Consider the following 25142-nt stretch of genomic DNA (forward strand, 5'->3'; position numbering starts at 1 on the left):
AATTCTGAGAAATTAAAACTTCATTCGTTGGTTTTGAGCATTTGCGAACTAATACAATAATATGTGAAATTCTATTCAATCAAAATCAAGAAAAAATCAAACAAAAACATATCATATAACATTCTGAACAGTTTGATTTGAATCGATCAGAAAATCTGGTAAATCTAAATGAAAAATGGATTAAAAAAACTATAATTCGTTTCATATCGGTTAAATCAAATATAATTTTAAACTTCATCTTAATTTTGTAGCAAATTTTAAAAAAATATTTAGAATTTAAGGCACATCCTAATGGTTTTGAAAATACGTCAGGTTTTATAACACTCCAAATGTTGAATTGCGTAACGTCAAGTTTTGTAAACCTACCCGCAAAAACTCGATTACTTGGGTAAAGTTTAACTAAAATTCAAAGCATGAATTTGTTGATGAAAATGTCATAAGGTAACAACTACTTTTTTCATAACGCAATTATTAACATGTCGCGTCTTTTATAATGTGTTAAAGAGTTTGTCGTCAATGACGTTTTGAGATCTGAGATGCATGTTCCCCATTGTAGTCAATACTTAACAATTCAACCTATTAAAAAATATCTTCGACTGATTTTTACTTTGCTATGGATAGGTAAAAGTTGGCTTTATACGCTGCTAATTATTGGTAAAGTTTGCATCAGCGGAAAAATAAAATATCTCTTGAATATAATAAAAAACAGTCAATCGTTGTTTATAAGTTACAAGTCATTCGTTTTTTTGTTTTGTTTTCTTTGTTTTGTTTTGTGTGTATGTTTTTATTTGTTCTTGTTTCTTATCAAAATATAATAAATACTTTGAATTCAAAAAATATAAAAGACTGAAATTTAAATTTTTTTCAAAGTTAGGGATCGTCCATAAAGTACGTACGCTCGGAGTGAGAAAAAAACGTCCTCAAACATAAAATTTACCCGGCTGAATGGTGTTAAATACCCAACTAAATTCGTAATAAATCCAATTGAGTGGGGGTGGAAAACCCGCTTCCACCACCACCGCCACCATACACACACATATCCGTAAGATAGCCTCTGTTCGCGGTTAAAAAAAAAATTAAAAATGACATTCTGAAAACAATAAGTTTAAAAAAATGTGGTTAATCAAGTTAAACAACTTCCTCAGTTTTACTTACAATTACATTATTGAAAATTTCATGAAAACATACTTACCTTCGTTAGAGAAATATTTTAGCGTTGTTTTTTCCATTTTGCCATAGTTGGTTTTTGTATAGTTTTATAAAAAAAAAAAAAAAAAAAATTTGTTGTATTGAATATTTTTGTTTTGTTTTGCATATGCTTTTCTTGGCAATTTTTCTTTTTTTGCATTCTTTTTGAATTTTTTCTTAAATACATCTTTTATTGGCGTCCAATCAAGTTTTTACTGAGTGGTTATAAAGCCCTTACTGCAAGGTAAAACGTTTAGAAGATCTTCCAATCATTTTTTAGCTTCTAATCGAATGTTTGCTTAAAAAAAATATTCTATGAACTATTAATGAACTACTAAACTATTTTATTTCATGCGGTAACACACTACAGTTAACTGTTAAACCTAAACAAAAAAAATAAATGTTGACTAATTATCTTTTTAAATTAAGATAAATGAAATGTTATATTCAACAACAAAAAAACAGTTTGTATAAAAATGTATAATAATAAACTAAATTAAGACAAAATGTTATTAAGTATATTAATAAGTAACAAGTGTGACATTTATAAACATTTATAAAAATGTTGATTTCTTGATGTATCAAAGTTATTTGTTTTAATTAGTATCAATTGTGCAACAGTCTTCAAAAACTTGATTATTTAATACTTTAACTGTTAAATCTATTTTTACAAAAGACAACTATTTCTTCAGAGACTTACTCGTTGAAAGATCACCTAAAAATAAGTAATATTGGAAATATACAATTGAGATGCGCCAATGGCGTAATGGCTTTCGATTTAGTACCATTACCGAATATAAAAAGAGCTATTGTTAAAAGTTAAATTCTCGACGCAAATACTATTGACTAATGTAATTAGGATTGATTTATTTAGATTTACAAGTAATTATTGGTTGGTCAAAAGCTATAACCATAATTAGATTTTTCTATTTAAAATATTATTTAACCAAAATTTAATAGCTATTTAAACAAAATCATTAATAATTTGTCGTACCCTTGTCCATGTAATAAGAGGTCGTTTATTATTTTCGTGGAACTCAATTGGTTGGTTATAAATACTTTTATTATATAAAAATGTTGCATTGTAAGAAAACTGTACAAACAATCTTTTCTTGTAAAATGGCGCAGTATTGTAATACTTTCTATTATTTCTATCACAATGCGCAGAGCAAAGAACAAAAGCTGAGTCCCGCACTTTATACCAGCAATTGCTGAACACCATCGTATCCTTGCAAGGCCGTATACAACTTTTTTTGAAACATGAAGAAAACTCCATATTTAAGTATGTTCATATACAGTATTGTAAAAAAGTTAAGAACCACTCTATAAAAAAAAATATCTCTTTCAAATGAAGTTAATTAATTTTTATTCTAAAGATAATAAAATAGTCTTTTTTAAATTTATTAAATAGAACTTGAGAAAAAAGAACTTTCTCAAATATATTAAATAGAACTTGAGAAAAAAGAAGATTTTTCTTTTGAAAATTAACTAATAAAACCTATAAAAATAAGGATTAAATATTATGTCTTAATTTTTTTAAATATTTTTTTGTGAAAAAGTTAAGAACCACAAAGAATATTTGTGCTAAATGTGACGGAAACGTTTTTTGATTTATTTTTACCTTTTTTGTTTAAATATAATATTAATGACCTGAGTCATTACCAAAAAACCAATAAAAGTATTAAAAAGTATTTAATTTCAAACAAAAAAGATTCATTTCTTTTGAAAAAATGAATTACCTATGAACCTATTACTTATGAAGATCGTGTAAAAATGGTGCATTTTCACCAGGAAGGTAAAACCGCTCATGAAATTGGAAAAATAATAAAGCGATCATATAGTTCGGTGCTAACAATCATCAAAAGATTCAAAGAGACGAAATCTTACGTTGATCTTCATCGTTCTGGAAGACCGCGTTTGACAACACCCAATGATGATCGCCTTTTAATCGCGTTGGCAAAGAAAAATCGAACCATGCCGTCGCATGAATTAAGAAGGAAATAGAAGCTTTTAAATGGACTTCAAGCATTGGCACCACTTGTGGGTAGGAAACTAATAACTAACAATATGTTATGAAAAAAAGCTGTTTTAAAACCGCGACTTACCAAACAACATATAAAAAAGCGAAAAGAATTTTGCCAAAGCGTCAAAGAATGGTCAAAAGAAAAATGGAGGGCAGTAATGTTCGGTGACGATATAATTATCGAGGTTGATAACCAAAAAAACCGAATTATGATTCGAAGGCAACCTTCAGAAAAATATAATCTCGATTGTATCGTTCAAATAACAAAATAAGGTAGCGAGTCGGTTGGAAAATAACAAAATAAGGTAGCGGGTCGGTTGGAAAATAAGGTAGCGGGTCGGTTGGAAAATAAGGTAGCGGGTCGGTTGGAAAATAAGGTAGCGGGTCGGTTGGAAAATGGTGCTACATGATATTTTATGGTTTCGGTATGTTTAAATTATTTGATGGTCGACTCAACTCTATTTATTACGTCGATATTTTAAATTATTACCATCAATTTGTTACCATCAGTTAATGCACTTGAGCAAAGCGTTCCGTTCATTTTTCAGTAAGACAATGCACCATGTCACAGGGCTAAAATTGTCTCTGATTGGTTTGAAAGCAAAAATATTGAGCGTCTAACTCGGCCACCAAATAGCCTAGATCTAAATTGCATTGAAAACCTTTGGAGTTGGCTTGATAAAGAGATTGCCAAGAAAGCACCAAGAAGCCTTGAAGAGTTGCGCAATATTTTACCAAAATTCTTGGAAATCTTCCCAAACATATTTTAGAGAATTTAATGCCAAATCGTATAAATGAGTGCTTAAAAATTCATGGTAGAATTACGCGGTATCAGGTAAAAATCACAGGTTTTTGTTCTGTGGTTCTTAACTTTTTCACAATTTTTTTTTAAATAAAAATTACCTATAAAACTTTAAATACATTTTTTTTATTTGTTTAAAAGTTTTTGTATTTTTTTCATTCATTTTGTTTATCTATTTTTTTTTAATTTATTATTATTATTTTTTTACCAGAAAAATATATTCAATACAATAAAAATTTAAAAATAAAAATAAATTATGATTTATTTTTTGGTGGTTCTTAAATTGAGTGTACTATGCAAAAAAATGCGGTGAATGGAGACTGAGAACAACAAAACCTTAAAACGTTAGCACCCAAAGCCGCAAATAAGAGGGCAATGAGTCAAGTTTTTTTTTGTTTTTTTTTTTAATTTTAAACTTAATTTACATTCATCGACGAATTTCAAATTTGATTTGATAATCTCTTGTTGTTCAGCTTTTTGAACTTATAAAGTTTACACCCCCTTCAAATCGAGGGGGCTGTAAATTTTATAAGATTGTAAAATCCGAACAACAAGAGATTATCGAATCAAATTTGAAACTCGTCGATGAATGTAAATTAAGTTTAAAATTGAAAAAAAAAAAAACAAATTTGACTCATTGCCCTCCTACTTGGTACTGGAGGGGAGGGGGGGAGTTAACAGTTTAGGGTTTTTGTATATTTAACTTTAAATATTACTTCTAATTATAAAAATATATCATAAATACATATAAAGACATAAATACATATAAAGACATAAATACATATAAAGGCATAAATACATATAAAGACATAAATACATATAAAGACATAAATACATGTCATACATACACAGTTCCAAACGTTTTTTAAAAGAATATAAAGTCTCTTTCTCTTTCGAAGCCATTACAGAACCTTACAAACTCAAACTTTGTGTTCATACCATGAACTCAAACTTAGTGTTCCCATGTGGGAATTTCTAGATATATTAACTGTTTTTGGTTGGCTGATCATTACGTAACAATTTGCGCACACAAAAAACAGATACCGCTACGAAAGTATAGCAAAAAAAGTCATCAAACACAAGTGAAAGAAATCCTTAGTCACCGTTTGTAATAAGTAAAATAAAAATTATACATTTTTTTAAATTTGGGTGTTACAGTACAGAAGGTTGTTTCAACTAACCAAATTGTAAAAACACCGACATAAAAAGTGAAAAAATTTAGGGAGGAGGAAGGGTGCCAGGTGATCCTTCTTGACCCATTCTGTGGACGCCCATGTTTAAAGCATAATACTTTTAGTGCCCCATGGAGAGGGAGAGACAGATCGTTAAAAAAAAAGAGAAGAGAAATATAGCTAAATAGATATATATTTAAAAATTTAATATATATTTAAAAAAAAAAAAACTCAAAATTTACACTCTCAAACAAAATGGATAGGAGGCTCAAACTTAAAACAGTTTGCTTAACTTGTGCAAACTGTTTTAAGTTCTTTGAGAGTTCTTCTACTAAAAGTAAAGTAAACTCCCGGGTATTAGAACCTTTTAGGGAGATAATAATTTACTTCAAATAACCGAATCTTCGAATAACTAAAAATTCTCTTAAAAGTTACTTATTTCAAGCTAAAATCAGTTTTTATTTTAGATGCCCTATGAAGTCCTAATGGTCTTGTTACGGAGCACTAAGGAATAGTTTTTAACTAAGAAGTTTACGCCTCCTTCTTTATTGACGGCGGAAAACATGCCCAGACCTTGCGTTGAACCCTGGACCGCTTGATTCTGGGGCAAGCACGCTAACTATTGCCACATCTGCTAAATTTCAATTTTAACAAAAATAGAGAGTAAAAAAGAAGTGGTAAAAAATGGAGTAAGATACTGCTTGGGCCTTTTACTTGTTAAATAATAAATTCTTTACAAATTTTTGAAAAAGTCGTCCATTTTCCTTAACTTTTTTGTTTTTATAATCTCTGGTCCCTTGAAAACATTTTTTTTGAAAATCACACTTGTGATAAATTTTATCGATGCTTTTTTGTGTCATTTATCATAACTATTAAGTACGTCGAAGACATTAAACAAAGTTTGAGATTGCTAAGTTTACTTTGGTTCACAATAGTCATTAAAAACAAGAAACATTATATATTATTGCAATGGTTTGGTTATTTAAAAATATATTTACACTATACATGCTACTGAAAGCAAGCATTTGGAAAAAAATTTACTTTCATGTTAGTTTTGAAAAATTTTATTTACAGCGAGATTAGAATGTTTGTTGGACGTCTTAAGGACATCGGACTTGTACCATCTATAAGACGTTGTATAGATGTCTTACGGACGCGTGTGTCCGCTGGATTGAAACAAAATGATTAATTATCAATTCAAAGTCAATGCTATCAGCAAGCTGTCGTTCAATTAAAATTGATGTTAATCCAGAAAGACATTCTTTTTGATTACATCCAAAATTAACTTTTTTTATTTTTTATTTCGTTAAAAGTATTTAGTCATCTACTTCAATTTTAATAAAAGTTAAAATTTTTGCAAAGCAATCGATTGTTAACTTAAGCGAAGTATTATTTAAGTAGAATCCATGGTAAATAATTTTTCTTTTATTATATCAATAAAATACGTAACATTATGTATAGTTAAAAATACAAATTAAGCATTATGCATGAAATTAGTCCATATGAAGAACAATTTGTAACGATTACTAGAAAAGTACGAAATAGCTTCATAGCAGCCGTGGTGCAGTGATTGGAGTTCTTTCTCAAAACAAGAGGTCTGAGGTTCAATGTTGGATCTGGCCAGGTAAGCAACGTTTGTAAGAAATTAGGTGTGAGCTTCCTAGTTAAATTGCTCTTCCACGGTGCTTGGTGATAAGACCCTATATTCTTCTTGGAGCACCTTAACAACTAAAAAAAAAGTCATGCAGATGATTGTGGATTGTTGTGAGGACTTTTCAAGTAGAAACTTATTAAGTTAACTAAAATTAGTAACTTATTCTTCTGTAAACATAATACGGCGCTCTTTGTGTGGATCTTTGCAGAGCGGATCCAGGTCCGTAGCAACCGGGGGGTCAGCAGAGGCATTTGCCCCTTAATAATTTATCAAATAAATAATTTTTAAAAAATAACTAAAAAAAAATAGGTCCTTAAAACTTTTTCGGGGCCCCTTAATCCAGCACTCCTCCCTCCCCCAATATAAATTTTGTTCCTACGGGCTTGGGACGTTTTTTTTTGGTTCTTTTATCTTAACAATGTGGTGATTCTATATAACTGATACAAGTTTACAATGTTTATAAAGTATATAATGGTTAGAGGAAAAAAATAAAAATCTCACAATTTTATAGAATACAAAAAAATATACCTGCAGGTGGGGCATCCATACCGGTATACCGAAAACCGGTATCCCGGTTTACTGGCCATTTTTCTATTACCGATACCGAGTTCTCAATATACCGGTATTTCAATTATTTTTTCATTGCACAAAAACCGTTCCATTAGACTTCGTGCGTGTTTTAACACAGACATTTTTAGAGAGTTATAAGCATGAAAATATCACAGAAAAAACTTTGATTATAAAAAGGGATAACAAAAAAAATTTTCACTTTGTTTTTTGTAACTTTGTTGTGTTGTGCTTCATTTTATTTGTTTTATATATATTTGCAAATATAACAACAACAAATAAAGACAAAGAATAAATTTAATAAGAATAAATATTTAACACACACGTATTCATAGGCAAGATAAAAAAACCTAAAAACATCTCTATATAATATAAAGACATAACTACATCTCTATTATAGATTTAGTTATGTTTTTTTATTCATATAATATAGAGATGTTATATTTTTTTTCATGTTTTAAATCTCGTCTGATATTTGATATTTCGTAATCACTGGTTTGCACGTGCTTAAAATAACGACTTCTCAAAATAGAAAACGATTTTGGAAGTAATGGACTTAAAGGCTTGAATAAGCACGCTTTTTAAGACTGCTTGGGAATTGCGATTGCGAAATGATGTGTATATATATGTGTAGTTTATATTATTTTTGTTTATGATTCGCAGTAGTTTAAAGTATAACACATTTAACGAAATAAAATATAATTATATGAAAAGTTCATATAATTCAATATGTAATTCATATAATTATATTAAATTCATATAAGTTCATATCTTTATCTTCATTTTTATAAATTTTTAATATTCATTTATTTTGTATTTCAATACTTTTTTCCATATTTTGCAAATTATAGTATTCAAAAACGTGCTGCCATGGCTGATAAACCAAAAGTATTTAAAGATTTTAAAAAAGGACTTCAGGACAAAAACTCTGTGTGGAATTACTTTTTGCGCGATAAGTCTGGAGCTGCAGCAAAATGTAAAAAATGTGCTAGAGAAATGAAGACCTGTGGTGGCTCGACTAGTGGACTCACACATTTAAGGACTTCTCACCAAATAAATTTATTGAAACGTTATTGATTTGCATCTCGTTAGGCCCAGAAATAAAATTACAACCTTTTATACGAAAAACGAAGACGAAGATACACTGCCAAATGTTTTAGCTAAAATGACGGCCACCGATGGTTTGCCACTCAGAGTTTTTATAACATCTAATGAGCTAAGAAAATTGCTGGTAGCTCGAGGTTTTGATGTGCCAAAATCATCTGAATCCGTTCGCCAAATAGTTATGAAATATGCTACTAAAATTCGAAATTCAATAATAGAAGAATTATCTGAGCTTCAACGTCAAGGAAATCGATTTAGTCTTACATTTGACGAGCGGACTTTGGTAAAAAATAGACGTTATTTGAACATTAATGTTCATTCTCGAAATAGATTTTGGAATTTGGGTTTAGCAAGTGTTAATGGACATTTCCCAGCAGAAATTTGTGTTAAGTTAATTGAAAACATACTGAAAGAACACAACTTGAAAATTGATCGCGATATTGTATGTACTGCCACAGATGGTGCTTCGGTTATGAAAAAAGTAGGCCGATTAATGTCCATCGACCAACAACTTTGTCTAACCCATGGAATCCATTTGGTCGTGGTTGACGTCTTCTATAAAATAACAGTTGTGGAATCGACAGATGATTATTTTGAATCTGATGATAGTGCTGGTGAGATTTTCAATGAGTATAATGAAGATTATTTAGACGGATTAAAGATTTTCAGAGCTCACCAAATTCAATTGAACTTGCAAATAATTTGGCTCCATTGATAAGCAAAGTTATAAAAGTTGTAAAGCTGTTCAGACGATCACCAACAAAAAATGAAACCCTTCAAGTTTATGTAAAAACCGAGCAGGGTAATAACCTTTCATTAATATTAGATAATAAGACCAGATGGAACAGCTTACTTTTTATGCTAGAGCGTTTTTATAAACTAAAAAATTCTATTCAAAAAGCCCTGATTGACTTAAACTCGAGTATTAATTTTACGGAATCAACAGTTTCTATGTTGTTACCAGTGAAATTGGGTGTAGAGGCTTTATGTCGGAGAGACGCTAATCTACTACCAGCCGATGCTATTCTGGCATTTATGCTGCAAAATTTAGGCGTAGGACCATTAAGTAACAATATGAAGACCTCCTTAATTAAAAGAATAAAAGCAAGACGCACAAATTTATCTTATCTCATACAATATCTTCATATAGGAGATCAAGCCCAAAATAATTTTGGTTCAGATATCATATTTGATCGGCTAACTAAAACTGCTTTGGTAAATTTAATTGTGCATCTTATCCAGCGGCTCTCATCCGTACAAACTGAAAATCAGCATCCCTACAGAAACAGATGATGACGAAGATACCATAATGTGCGAAGACGAACCTTTGAGCTTGACATTAAAGGAGCAGCTAGACATCGCCATAAATAATGAGATGAAAATGAAAACAGTACCAAAAACAAAGCGAAATATTAACGGTTTGACTAAAATGGTACGAAAAGAACTTTCTTTATTTGAGGAAGACGGTACACGTGGTACCAACTTGACATTGGTCTACGATTATATTTTAACTATTCCCCCAACGAGCGTAGAAGCTGAACGGGTTTTCTCTTCATCGGGGATGTTATGTACGAAAATTCGATCATCTTTAAATGACGAAACTTTAAATAATTTATGTTTTTTGTGGGCCTATTTTAATAATAAATAACTTTTTTATGTTTTTTGTTTCAAATTAATTATATATATTATTTTAACTTAAAAAATAAAGTTTTGGAACCCTTTAATTGTTGCTATGGGTTTTACTTAATTTTTTTTTGTAGTAATTGTAAATACCGGTATTAATAATGGTATTTCGGTTTTTACTTAACCTAATACCGAAAAACCGGTATTCCATTTTTGGTCTGGTATTGGATGCCCTAATTGCAGGGTATCATTAATATTAAAAGCAAGCGGGACGCTTGTAGAAAACCAGATGGTCTTGTCATCAAGAAACCGCTTGTACTACATCTTTTCAAGATGTAATTGAGAACTTGAAAGTTGTAATTAAAAAACGTAAGATGTAAATGAGAAGATGAAAGTTGTAATTAAGAAACGTAAGATGTAATTTAGAATACGAAAGATGTAAATAAGAAGTCGTAAGATGTAATTGAGAAGATAAAAGTTGTAATTGAGAAAAGTATAAAGAATACAAAGTGCTTTGTATTTTGAATTTTGTAGTCCTAATATATTTCGTAATTTAAGGCTGGAAATAATAATATAATATCAATAAAATATAAAAAGTCATGAAAAAGGCATTTGAGGTTTAGGCGGTAGCTGGAAAAATCCTATTGGGTGTCAATTAAAACTTTCTTATATTTTCGTTTGTAAAAAATTTATTTGAGATTTCAGATGAATAATAAATAAAACACAAATAATTTATTTACATAAAAGTTTAAAATTTAAATTTAAACAACGTCATTAAAAATCATTGCAATATTCAGTTAAGCACCAACTTGGACGTCTTCCATATTAAAAATCGTTGGGTAATGCGTGGTCCTATATTGTACAGCGCGTATACAATCATCTCCCATTATTGTATTTTTTGCCGCAGTAACAATTCTTTCTTACTTCTTGCACCGAATACAGGTGGAATGCAAATAAAATTCTTAACGCTTATTTTTATTTTGGAATAGATACTTTCCACTGGGTTTAACATTGGGCTTTAGGTCCTAATAGGAACAACTGAGCCTGTGAATTTTCAAACACTCTTTCCAAACGAGCGTGAAATGGAGCATTGTCTGTTACGACGACCTAATCCTCTAAACGAATCCCGGATGCATATTTTGAAACCCTATACAGACTCAGATTAGGCAGAGATATGCGCAATCTGATTCGCTGATTTTGAAAGAGAGGCTTTTGCGCGTATGTTTAAATCAAAACCATTGTCAAAAAGCGTATTGAATAATTAAAGTGAATTTGAGTAATTTCACAAAAAACCAAATAATAATAGCAAAATAAGTTATGATTTTTCTATCCAATTTTGTGCAATATAGTACAAATACTTATACAAACCCTCACAACTTAAAACATCCGTGATTTTCAGAATTTTTTCTTAAAAATAAAGATTTAAAAAAATTAGTTTGTTTTTTTAATTGTTTTTATAATTCTAAGATATAAAAAAGACAACCATTGTAACAAACTATATACCAGATGGTAAAACTTGACTATGCTGTGATTCTCATACGATAGATTTTTTAAAACGGTTTTAAAATTTACTTACTAATATTATTAGAAAATTATTAACTTAGTATAATTTTTTTCAAATTAAGTTCCCATTTATCCAATCATTTAGCAAGAAAAGTATTTTGAAAAAATAGCCTAATTTCTTTTTAGAACTTTACACTTATTACTCCCATATATAAATTATATACAACACTAAAAAAGTTTGAGAATATTGCTTATCGGTTGTTATATTTAGCCCAGATGATTTGCAACACTCTTAAATTAAAAGCAATTGTAAGCAAGAGCGAATTTAGATATCCTTTGGTAAGATATAGTAATAAAAGATCACAAAGCATTGTAGCATAATAAGCTATTAGAAAAAATTTATAACCTGATGTCCACAAGTGTGTTTTGATATAGTAAACTGATTACCAAACGCAATAACTCTCAACTTACCACACCTTTATGAAAAACTAAGTGTAAAAAGGTAGAAACAAGAAAGATTGCAAACATGCAAGTTCATGTTGTTGTTTATTTCAATTTCAAAACTCAATACATGTTTGTTGATATATAGCTTTTAACCTGAATAAAATAGTCGTTATTGTATTCTATAATTAATATAAAATGTGTATCCTTTAATGGCAACTGATGGTAAATAATATTAAATAAAGCAGCAAACTTTGATAAATTTTATATATTTATAATGCTAATAATTTATTTTACATTATATACTCCAGAAGAGAAAGAAATTATGTCTTCTCTAAAAAAATTAGAAAAAAAATCTTAAATAAAATGTACTCCATATTTACAAATTTTATTTATAGTTTTATTATGTAATTTTTAATATAACCAATAAAAACAAGTGTTCTTTTTTTAAATTTCTGTGAATATCTCTTGTTTATTAATATAAAACAGAGATGTGTTATGTTTTACTTTGATGTAATATTAATAATTTTTTTGAAAACTTGCTTCTTCAAATGTAAAAGCTAATTTTGATGAAGTTATTTTTATTACAAAAATTGCCATATTTCATCTTTATTTGGTTAAATTTTTTGACTTTAATACTCAGTAAATGTTCAGTGAAAAAACAAATATCACTTTTTTTGTTAGATTTTCCAATAGATTATTATCCAATTTATTATTCAAATTATTTCCATTAGATAAATATCCAATTTTCATCTTATATAATATATATAAAGAAAAATATTGATGTACGCTTTATCAGCCTTCTCAAAATTTAAGTTGAAAAGTAACTTCTTCAGGGTTCGTAGATTTATATGGAACATGTAAGCTTGTTTGGCAAAACATCTGTAAAAATTTTCTTTTCCAAAATTTTAAATGTTAAACTGTTTATAATTAACAAGTTAGTATAAAGATGCAGTAACAAGCTTAGAACAACCTCTGCCTCAGCCTAAAATTTATACTTTGCATATTTTAAGTACTTTACCAGTAGTCTGGTGCAATTGCATATAAACTTTGTATCGAGCATGCTTTATAGAACGCGGACATTGTATTTGATGAGAAACACATTTAGAAATCTTGCAAAATTGCACACATGCAAATTCAAGTGAAATATTTCAAGAGTTTATACACACAAAACACATTTTATCATAGCAAAAATATTCATAGCATGACAACTTATTTTGTTTTTTTTTGATAATTTTATTTTCTTTTTTTTTATTTTATTTTTTTCATTAAAACGATTTTAACCACTTAGTTTAGTTTTTTAAATCTTTTTTTTCAATTAATACAATACAAAAAATGCCACAATCATTTGCCATAATCCACTTTTATTTATGCCATAATCCACTTTTATTTGGTTAACTTATTTGACTTCAATACTTTTTCTTGCTTTTAATGTCAGTGTTTATATGTAACTGTACAAAAATTACAGTTCTGTAGACAAACATAAATATCACTTCTTTTGTTAAATTTTCAAATACTTTATAACTTAATGTAGCCTGCCAAAATTTTTTTAAATTTTAAAAAAGTATTTAATGGTTTAACACGATGTTTAATTAAAGTTACGTAATAAAAAAATATATCAGCCTCCTCCAAACTATGGTTGAAACAAAGTATGAAAACAGAATCTCCTCAGAGCCCTGACATGGAACTAGTAACCAGACTAGTCTATGGATAGACTTACAACACAGACATAGACAATTCTGTATGTTGTAATGGACACAACAAATGTTTAATTTTTTGCCCTTGTTGTGTCTATCAAATTTTTGATGGTGTCCTAAGATTGCTCAGTTAAAAAATAATTTTCACTTCATAAGTCTACAAAGCATAATTTTTTGTCTATTTGGTGTCTATGATTTTGTCTAAATTTACTTGATTTCATAAAACCAGAAATCTTTCATTACCGTATTATTTGAAGATTGTTATGTAGTAAATTTATAATATTAAAAAAATATTGAAATGACATCAAAACTCCAAATGACGATCATTGCCCATGATTAATTATTGTTTAAAACTTGCGTACATATTCATCAATAAAATGAAAGTAAAAAACATTTTTCTTTTTCACTATTGTTTTATTCACAAACCTAAATAAATTTTAACACCTATTGGAATCTTCTACTTACTAATCCACATTTTATAAAGGACGACTCCTTGATCACATATTTTTAAAATAATTTTATTGAAGGTGATAAAGATTTTAGTGACTAAGGAAAATTTTTTAAATGATAAACTTACCTTCAACTTTTTTGAAGTAATCCGAAACTGGAGAGGGCATTTTAAAAATAAATTTTCACGCACATTCACTGAGAATTGAAAAACAACTGAACTGAGTAATTAATGAACTTCAATTGAGCACAAAATAGTCCATTTTGAGGTTTTTAAATAGACATTAACTTTTTAATCAACATCACACGCTGGACAAAAAATTAAAAAATGAACTTCTGTTAGAAAAATTGTATTTTTAATTTTGTGCTCGTTTTCAGTTTTTGAAACGATGCTGCAGTGAAAATTTAATTACTCGTTATAAGTCCAAATTATATATTAAATAGATCTTCTATACCTCATTAAAAAATCGAGATTGTTCATTTAGTGTCCGTTTTTAAAATGATTGTCTAGAAAGACGAACATTTTTTATAGACAATTCATTTTTGATAGTTGTAATTAAAATTGTTGCAATTAGTGCTTTGTCGAAGTCTATTTTTGTCCTTTTATAATAAGTCCATTAGAGATTGTCTGGTTGCTACATGGAACATGTAAGCTAGTTTTGCAATTAGTACAAATTTTCTTTTTTAAAAAACTCTAATTTTCAACTCTTTATAATAAACATGTAAATCAGTTAAATTCTCTGAAGAGTACTAAAATAAAATGAATTTCCTGTGTTGATAGTAACACATGACTTGTATTGATAAACTTAGTATATCATTACTTTGAAATTTATCTCAAAAATCTGTTTGTTTTGATTTTAATTATATTTTTCAACAAAATCGCACTTGCCTCTCTTTCAAAATCAGCGAATCAGTATAGGGTTTCAAAATATGCGTCCGGAAACCAAAACACTTACCCGTTAAAATCCCGTTCCCGTAAGCCCAGAAAAAAACCATACGGTACCCGTCTGTCAATGATAGCTGGGAGTTATTAACATAATATTTCAAAAATTCATCTTTTCTTTTACTACTTTGAACAACCTGTAGCAATAACAATTTTTGTTATCTAAGTTTAACCATATTTCACTTAAAAAGTTTAATAACAAAGTAAAAATGGATATTTCGTACATACTACTCTACTGTAACAAATAAAATAAAACAAAATTTATCTTATCTTACCTTCAAAATTGACTAAATTTGATTATCTTTACAAAACTTTTGCTTTGTTTTTCAATGTTTTTTTGTGGGGAATTATTTAGACTTTCACACTGAGACACCAAAGAGTCACAGTTTTCTTTTTGAACTTGATATTATTTTTCCCATCTGACTGCGAATCATATAATTTACAAGCTACAATCCCTTTTTATACAGTTTTACAACCGCGCAAATTTGACTCATTAAATACATTAGGACCTAGCATGCGTTAACACCTACATACATTAACACCAACACACATTATTACTTTACATACATTAACACGCTGACTGCATCTTGAAGACGATATTCCGACATTTTTGACTTTTGTAGATCAACAAAGTTTTCAGCTGACATCCTATTTTATTGGTCTGGAAGAATCAATGATATCTAATAACTAGATGTCTAAGTTACAATTCCGCAGTGAAGCAAATTTTTTGCCAGCTAGGTTTGTTTGCCAGCCTGAAATGAGGCAATGATAACTCAAAGCAAAACAAAAATGAAGTATTGTCAGTTTAAATAAAATGGCTACCGTATTAAAAACTTAATAATCTTGTTTCACTTTTTCTTACGGAATTTTTGTGAAGTTAAACATCTAGATAATATATACAATTGGGAAGGATTAACTTGTAAAACCGGTAAAGATAGGCAAAACGACATCTTGACTCAACTTGCAGACTTATAATATATTTGAACTAAAAAAAATGTAATATATATATGTAAAAAAAAAAAAAATTTGAAATATTGTATAAAATATCGTTATTTTATATTTTATTATTTATCGGTATCTCTTGTTATTTTTATGTATTCTGATATACCGATAAAAAAAGCCGGTATTATCGTTTAACCGATAAATTTCCAGTCAGTGGAAATTTATCGGTTGAAATGATAATACCGGCTATATGAGTTTGTCTTTGAAACGATAAATTATCGTTTCATAGACAAATTCATATCATTTGATATCGTTATCGTTTTATATCGTTTCAAAATATCGGTTTATACCGATATACCGATAATGATACTCAGACCCTTAAAATTCACGCAATTTAATTCAAGGTTATGCAATCAAAATTTAAATTGCATAAATTTTAACATAAAGTTGCGTAACTTTATATGCAAAGAATAGGCTGCAAAGGTTTCGAGTTTTTAAATTTTTTAATATTTTTAAAATGTTAATAATAGAATGGTCAACCACAAAAAAATAGCAAAAAATAAAGGACTTTGGACACTCCCTAATAGACAAGTTGAATGTATGATGTCATCCATTTCTCAATTAGGAATGGATGTACGATGTATGTTTGATGTTTCTCGAACTTCTTCTTTTGACATTTGAATTCCTTTAACAGCACTTGGAGGTATACAAAGAGTACACTGTTTATATGCAAGGTCTGTCCTTATTTTAAAGCCACGATCTGCCATAACTTGGTCATAGGGCTCAAGTATATCAAGAAAACCACTATTTCTGACAATAAAAATGTCAGAGGCACGTCCACCATAAAGGGGAGACAGCCATGAAATGGCTCCATTCGGAGTTATTGCTATTAAAAATTTGACTGTTGCATGATGTTTATAGTCACTCCACATACAAGCTTGAACATCAAGAGCACTTGATGTTTCAAAAAATATTTCAGAACAATCTATAATTGTTCTCACTTTTGGATATAATCGCTTAAAACAGTTTGGCATAGTTGCTCGAATTGTATTCCGGCTAGGCCACAATATTAGGCTGTCCAACTCTTTAGATAACAATATTACCCATGCAATAATGATTTGGGAGACTGTTCTAGCTGATATACAAAAGCGGAAAGCTAAATCTTCAATTAAAAGACCCAAACGTAATCTCATCATAACTAAAAGAAATTCCTGTTCCAGTGAGATTTTTCTTTTAGGTCCGTTTTTTCTCATAAGAAGTAAGTTATTGCTAATAGTATAATCTTCTGATAAGTGTAGCTGCTCGACGGATTCAACACTGGACATGGTTTTTCGTAATCGATTTGTTCTCTTATTTCCATCCCAGTATTTCATAACTGCTGCTTTGTGCTTAACATAATTGAAAACACTTTAAAACATTTTTGCATTTTGTAAACCTGTAAAAGTCGATACATTTGAGTCCCTAGTAATATGACAAAACTGTAAAGCAGTATATGTTGATAATAGAGTAGGCTCTATAATATTTTTAACAGTGTAGCCTGCTTTATTCTTAGACAAAATTGGATTTACAGTGTCTTTTTCTTTGGGAGAGGCGGGTGGGTGTAATAATTCTTTGGGAGAGTCGGAGATGTGTAATAATTCTGCTGCAACTGCATCGCCACTAACATATGGAGTTATTTCGAACGATATTAAGCTTTCTTCGTCTGAAGAAACAATCATAAGATCTGACAACTCTTCAGCTGTAAGTGTATCCGAGTTAGAGTTAATAGATTCAATCATTTTTGACGAAACAGGTTTTACAATAGATGTTGTTCTGATTTTTGGAGGAGGTCTTGATTGTTTTTTTTCCGGAGTACATTGAACATTCATGGTGTATGTCAAAAAGAGTGTTGGGTTAGGATTTTCATAAGTGGGCATGCTATCAACAAAATGATTAGAGCAGATTTTAAAATGTTTAGGTATAACAAAGTGTTTTTGCCCTTTAGAAACTGCATGAATCCATGATTTTCTTGTTTTTCCATCAACAGGCAATTTGTGGAAACATAATTTTCCAGATTTAATGTTACTATGTATTTCGTAACGCTCTGGATAACGTTTATCGTTATTACAAATACCAACTACACAGCGATCATTAACCATAATGTTTTTTTAACTGAGATAGTAAACAGTAAAAACTTAGTAATGAACACAACATGATAATAAATATTCAAACAAAAAGATTAAAACTTAATTAAAAGTTAAGAGAATAATCAAAGTTATATTATACAGAATTATTTTTAAACAGTAAGAAAGCAAATAAATTCTTTGCAAAAACTCACTGCTTTAATAAGAATAATTTTTTGGTTTGTATCTTTTTCTATTTTATTGAGGTAAAAGTATAAATAAAATATTCTTTACTAAATTTTTTTCGACTTTTATTTTATTTGTGTTTACTTTTGTAAACGTATATCATTTTTAAAATTACACACCTGATGTATTTTTTCTTATTTGTTATTTATTTGTTATTTACCTGATGTATTATTTCTTATCTTTTTCTTATATGTTTATTATTGGTTTGTTTACATTTTTGCCCTCCCGAGAAAAACATTGCATCACGTGATTCATAATAGCCGCTTAATTACGAAATCTTCTATTCAACTAGTGTTCGGCACAAATTCAAATAGTTTGATCAAATATGCGTCAAATGTTTGAAATGGCCAAATTCAAATCTTCCTATTTTGAATTTAAATCAAATTCAAATCTTTCCAAGGTTTGATGTATATTTGAACGTTATTTAACTTATTTCATTTATTAATTTTAGTTATCTGAATCTATAAATTTTATTCATATTGCAGCATTTGTTACTATTTCTCACACATTACAGCTTCTTGAATGAAACCTTTGAGTCAAGATTCAAAAAAAGGGTCTTTAGCAATTGTTTTTTGGTGTTGTAAGTGTCCATTATCTGGCGTTTTAATTGGCGCGCACTCATGATTGACAAATTTGGTTTCAGTAGAGTGAGTAGTTTACGAAAGTGGCTGGACTCTACCTCATTAAATGATTGATCATTCTTGACAATCCAGCTAACTAAGTATTCATTGAATAGATCTGGAAAATAAACGATTGGTGTCATTATCATGTCATCTAAACGTCGTTGCTTTGGTTCTCTGTCCCCAAGTAATTTGCTTTTGTGTTGAGAATTTAAATGGTTCATTAGATTTGTTGTCCCACCTTTATTGTAAGCATACTTGTTCTTGTGCTTTGGACAATGCTGGCATATGGCCTTGGTTTTGTCATGCTCATCAACTGTGAAATGATCCCATACAATTGATTGTGAACGTTTGGTGGTTTTTGTAACAGAAAAAGATTCGGGTTCTGGATTATTTGACATAATTAGGAATCTAATATATATTTCTGAAATAGATACATTTCAAGGTTGTTTACAAATAGTAAATATACTAATATTAAGTAAACACCTAATGAAAATGATTAAAATAATAATGGTTTAAATAATAAAAATAATATTAATAATAATGATAACAATAATAATAATTATATATAAGTCACTTGTCTTTATAAATACAATAGCTACATAAACAAAGTTAGACAGTTACAAACAGTTAAAACTGATAAAACGTAAAAGTAAACAATGACATATAGCAACTATTATAATGAAAAATAATTAATGAAAATAAGAATAACGAATATGAAAATAAATTTGAATTTGAATACACGACGGAAAATACAAACAATAGACAAACATACAAGACAATATACAAAAACGCACAGAAAATTAATAAAATTAAAAAAAATTCTTTGCTTTCAAGCAAGCCATTATTATATTTTTTTATTATTTTCTTTTTTCGAATGATTGTTTCTTTCAATGAATGTTTTTCGATTCGTTATTGTTTTACTTTTTCCATTTTTATTGTGGTTAAATTGTATTTGCAATTTTTTCTTTTGATTTTTACATATATTTTTTTCTACGTTTTTTCTTTTAATCTTGTACTTTGTTTACATTTCTTTTCTTTTTTTCTTTCTCTATGCTCTTTACTTTCTCTTTAATATTAACAAACTTTAATTAAAAACTCTTTTTTTTTTTTTTTTTTTTTTCCGTTATTGAAAGGCGACCGCCATTCCGGAAACCACTGCAAAGACCCCGGAATAAAGTGATATATATGTTTGCGGGCCTGTAAAATTTGGCGTTTTTTTTTCAAACGCAAAAATTGAGAACAAAGTGAATATTTGAAAATCAAATCCAAATCCTCCAGATATTTGTCAAATCAAATTCAAATCTATCCCCTCAAAGAACAGTTCAAATTCAAATCTTTAAAGGTTTGACGTAAATTTGATTTTGCCGAACACTATATTCAACACAAAGACACTCGAATTTAGAGCGCCATATCTCCTTGTTTTTTAAATCTAGCAATTGTATTTCAAAGCTACCAATTTCAATTTCAAAAGGAGTAAACTTCAATTTGGCTATCGTAGCATTAAGAGGATTTTTGACAAATGCTAAAGTTGGTCTGCTGTTTTTAAATTCCTGAAACCTGCTGAGAAATGCTTCCCTCATATTTAAAATTATTGTTTTAAAATGGTGTTTATCAATAATTATTTTCTTGACGATGCTTCAGTAGGATCGGAAAGTGAAACAATGTTTCCTTTCAAAATCCTGGGCAAAAATCAATAATTTGTTTTCAAATGTTATTACTTCTTCAAACATTGAAAAAATTAGGTTTCCTTTCCCTTGTAGTTTACGATTAAGCTGATTTAGATGAGACGTAACGTCTACCATAAAATAAAAGTTTCGGATCCACTGTCCGTCTGTTAGTTCTGGATAGTGAATGCCCTTCTCAAGGAGAAACGCTTTAATTTCTAGAAAAAGGGATGCGAAATGTTTTAAAACGATCCCTCTTGATAACCAACGTACCTTATTATACTACACAATTTTATCGAGGGGAATATGTTTACCCATACACTTAATTACAGCATTTGCGATATCTTCTCCACGCGTTTGACCCTTGAGTGGCAATAATCCTTAAAGTTCTTCTTTAGGGCCCGAATGAGACATAAATCTTACAAAAAGTGAAACTTGCGCTGTATCATTTATGTCACAAGACTCGTCAACTGCTATTGACAAGCCGAAATTAATTTCAGATCTTCGATATGCTGGGTCGTTATATTCATCTTTAATGGTATTGGCAAACAATGGTACCTCTTTAGTTCTTTTCAGAATATCTGCTTTATTCTTAAAATCCCGAAATAGCTCTTTAGATGCATTTATAAAACAACTTTTTATGTATTCGCCGTCTGTGTACAGTTTCCCTCTCTTAGCAATCTCATGGCTAAAAACAAAACTTGCCAAATCAATATTGTTGGAAGATTGCATCCAGTTATTAAACACAGAAGTTAACAAATTTTGACTCTTCTGAAGTTCCTCACTTGCTTTCTTCCTTGGATTACCGGTAGGATATTTAGTGCTGAATGACACGTGCTTTCTTGTAAAGTGTTTCTCTAAATTTGACTTCTTGTTATGCGCGAATTTCTCTTTTCAAATAAGATATGTCGTAGCCATATTAATTGGGGTGCCTATCAAAATAATATTATTTTGTTTACAAAATAATATTGCTTAAAGTCACACAGTTATTTACAACAGAAAAACTGTAAAAGTGCACATTCAAGAAAAAAATACATTGAGCTCGTAAAATGGTGGTTAACAATAAGTGCCTATGGTTTTAAAAAAAGTGTTTGAAATATGTTTGCGGGTACACTGCAACTGCTGGTCTGCTTGAGGTACCTTTATATCACACAGGAGTACGCCAAAAACATACGAACAATTACAGCCGGTAGCTCGTACATGGTTTGTGTTTACGTTTACGAAAACTAAACTAATTTAAACTCGAAGTTTGTTACGTATTTTTACAACAGTGCAATGTCCTCGATTTATAGAAGAACTTTAATTCATCAAAATAAGATGTAATTTTTTTCTTACCAAGTTTTTTTTTAAATAAAAATATTATTACGCTTTCCGTGCATAATTGTGCCAGAGCCGCACATAAGGAGCCAAAGAGCCGCATGCGGCTGCGGAGCCGCTCTTTGCCGACCACTGTCTTAGGCCCTCGGTATGTTATGCTGTACTCTTTATATTAAGTTAATTTACGAGACAGCGTAAATGTGCACCTCTCATTATATCTTAGAGAATAGTTATTATTTTGATTTATTTTAAATTTTATTTCAAAGTTGTTTGAAAATATTATTGAAAATAGTGCCAGCGTGAGTAGGAGTCGAATTGGAGAGGGTAGGAGGTGCCTTACGGGTTTTTGCCGAAAATATTTTCAACACATAAAAACAAATCTAAATTGCTGCAGATTGTTTAAATCGGTTAATTTGTAACTTTTAATTTTTCTTGTTTGAAACAAAAAAGTTGTTTACCGTTTGCAAAGTCATTGTAGTTTTATAAACATCCGTCGCTGTACAGCCACAGTAGTTTTTAGAGGCGAAGGAAGTTTTTTAAATGTTTAAAATAACCAAGTTTTAAGCAAAAAGAATATTCCAAATTTTTTTACGTTTATATGTATGACGAAAAGATTATACAAATAATCTAAGAATTTAGGGTTTCTTGTTCTCATTCTCCTATCACAGTAATTTTTTTTTTGTGAAGAGCCTTTTCGTCATACATATGAACGTAAAAAAAAATTGGAATATTATTTTTCTTTAAAAGTTGGTTATTTCAAACAGTTAAAAACATTCCTATGCCACTGGGATTTTTGACACACCGAACTATGTTAAATATGCATGGACTGAGTACATTATGATTATAAGAGATATTTTCTTCAAACAAAACATCTCCGTTTTGTTTTCTGCCATAAATGAGAGGACATTTATAATACATCTAAAGATATGTAAACGATAGTTTTTTGTTACCGATTTTTCCATTTCTGTTTAAAATAAACGCAGTATTTTGTATATGTTGAATATGCCACTATACCTTTATCCCATAAATCTTTACACATTCAGTTTGACGTAATAGTAAATTCTCTGAGTTCCGAGAAATCCTCAGAAAATTGACTTAATCGAGGTAAATTGAATATAACGAAATGTTGGTTCGAAGGCACCCGAAAGCATCAAATCTAAATTTTTTTTTAAATTTAACATATTCTTACCATAAGAAAGGTAACCGTATGGTAAGTATTAATAAATCTATTAGTTTCATTTATTTACGTAAAAAATATACAACAATTATGTCTTTTACTATTTTTAAGTAAACAAGAAAGAAAAAAAAATTAAAATTGTGTTCAACACAATTTTAATTTAAACTTGTAGCATATTATTACATATTTTAATGGAATAATGTGGTTCAGCACAAATTGTTTTTTAGCAGTTATTAAAGGCCGCTTTTAGTCGTTATGTCATTAAAAATATAATGATCTCAATAAAATACAAATAAAATGCAAAAAGATAAAGTTAAATTTAAGCAAATATAATTATAAAGACATTGTAGCATCTTAACTCATACAATATAATTATTGCATTATTAATTATTGCAATATTTTTTATCGTTGTTATTGAGCCTCAGTTTATTACTATTTTTTAAAGAATTTAAAAAACTAATAATTAACTAAGACTGGGTTTAAATTTGCATCTTTTTTCTTTGGTAGTGTGATTTTTTTGCTTAAAAATATTAAATGATTTTATATAGCTGTCATATCTAATTTAAAATGGTGTTTCGCTTATTCTGATGTAGAATTTATTGATAGAAGTGTAAGCAGGATCATTGGACTTACATTAGTTTAATATACAATGTTTTTTGTTAAGCATTGGTTTAATAATGGACAGGTAGACACTTGGCTTTTTCTTCCTCTGATTTTTAAAAACAAATCTAAATTCCAGAAAGAGTCATTATCAGAATGACTCTTTCTGAAATTTACCCCAGAGTTTTTGAAATCTTTTAGCCGGCCTCAGAACCATTAATCTGAATTTTAGAGCTGTTCTCTCAATGTCTCCAATTCAAAATAACCAATTCAAAGGAGCTATCAGGAAAAACCCATAAGTAGGGTTAAGAGTTAAAATTGATAAAGTTTATTTTACCATTAGATACAATAGAGTTAAAATCAAGAAAATTGGTTTGTCCTAAAATAAAGCAGGCCATGAGGCAGGCTTTACTTGATAACATGTTACTTGTAATAGGGAGATTATGATAATGTCTATCCTGGCTTGAATATATATATATATATATATATATATATATATATATATATATATATATATATATATATATATATATATATATATATATGTATATATATACATATATATGTGTATATATATACATATATATGTGTGTATATATATATATATATATATATATATATATAATATATATATATATATATATATATATGAGGTATTGGTGTAGTGGTAAAGCGCTCGCTAAATAATCGGGAGGTTCGGAGATCTATCCCCACCACGTCCCTGGTAGTACCGCGCTCAACTTGTTTCTCTGCGCAGCGGCCTTGTTTGTCAAGGTTCGTGTTTCGGAGTTATAGAGTTGAGAGAGGGTTATAACCACTATTAAGTAGCCTCCTCATCTGTAGTGGCTTTATCGGCCTTGAGGAGGTGAATAACAAAAAAAAAAAAAAAAAAAAAAAATATATATGTATATATATAAATTAATTAATAAGAATTTTTTAATGATGATGATAATCAAAATCATGTTTTTTTTTTTGTATTAGGTATCTAAAATGGCTTCTAACTTTGAACCTGTTGTATTATCAAAAGCTTGCAAAAGAATACCACCAAGCATTTGGTAAATAACTTTATAATTTAATTACATAGTATCAAGTCACAATTTAATGGTTGAATTTTTTGATAAATTTACAAAGTTGTCAGACATTTTGATTTTCAAAATGACCAATGGCTTGTTACAAATAGTTTGAGACATTCAATGTGTAATCATTAAATTAAGCTCTAGAAAGTTACAAAGACTAGTAATTCATTATAATTTGCAACAATTAATAAAAACTGCTTGACTATTTAAGTAATTGTAAGTGTAATAAAA

The 25142-nt window shown here is 29.1% G+C and overlaps 2 protein-coding genes across 2 annotated transcripts in view; one reads left to right on the forward strand and one right to left on the reverse strand.

Moving 5' to 3' along the window:
- Positions 1-16723: 16723 nt before the first annotated feature.
- On the reverse strand, positions 16724-17431 carry LOC136076112 (uncharacterized). The gene has a single exon (XM_065789578.1). The coding sequence runs from the start codon at positions 17429-17431 to the stop codon at positions 16724-16726; it is 708 nt and encodes a 235-aa protein (XP_065645650.1).
- Positions 17432-22875: 5444 nt separating this feature from the next.
- LOC136077006 (kynurenine--oxoglutarate transaminase 3-like) overlaps positions 22876-25142 on the forward strand; it is a 49368-nt gene continuing 47101 nt past the window's right edge. Inside the window, exons 1-2 of the mRNA XM_065791187.1 lie at positions 22876-23268; positions 24817-24890. Coding sequence (XP_065647259.1) covers positions 23182-23268; positions 24817-24890 — 161 coding nt within the window. The 5' untranslated portion in view covers positions 22876-23181. The remainder of the gene's footprint in view (positions 23269-24816; positions 24891-25142) is intronic.

Source organism: Hydra vulgaris, chromosome 02 (assembly GCF_038396675.1).
Source record: "Hydra vulgaris chromosome 02, alternate assembly HydraT2T_AEP".
NCBI classification, from domain to species: domain Eukaryota; kingdom Metazoa; phylum Cnidaria; class Hydrozoa; order Anthoathecata; family Hydridae; genus Hydra; species Hydra vulgaris.

Excerpts from the sequence above, each read along its gene's own strand:
- LOC136076112 (XM_065789578.1), bottom strand. The coding sequence starts at position 17,431 with ATGTCCAGTGTTGAATCCGTCGAGCAGCTACACTTATCAGAAGATTAT.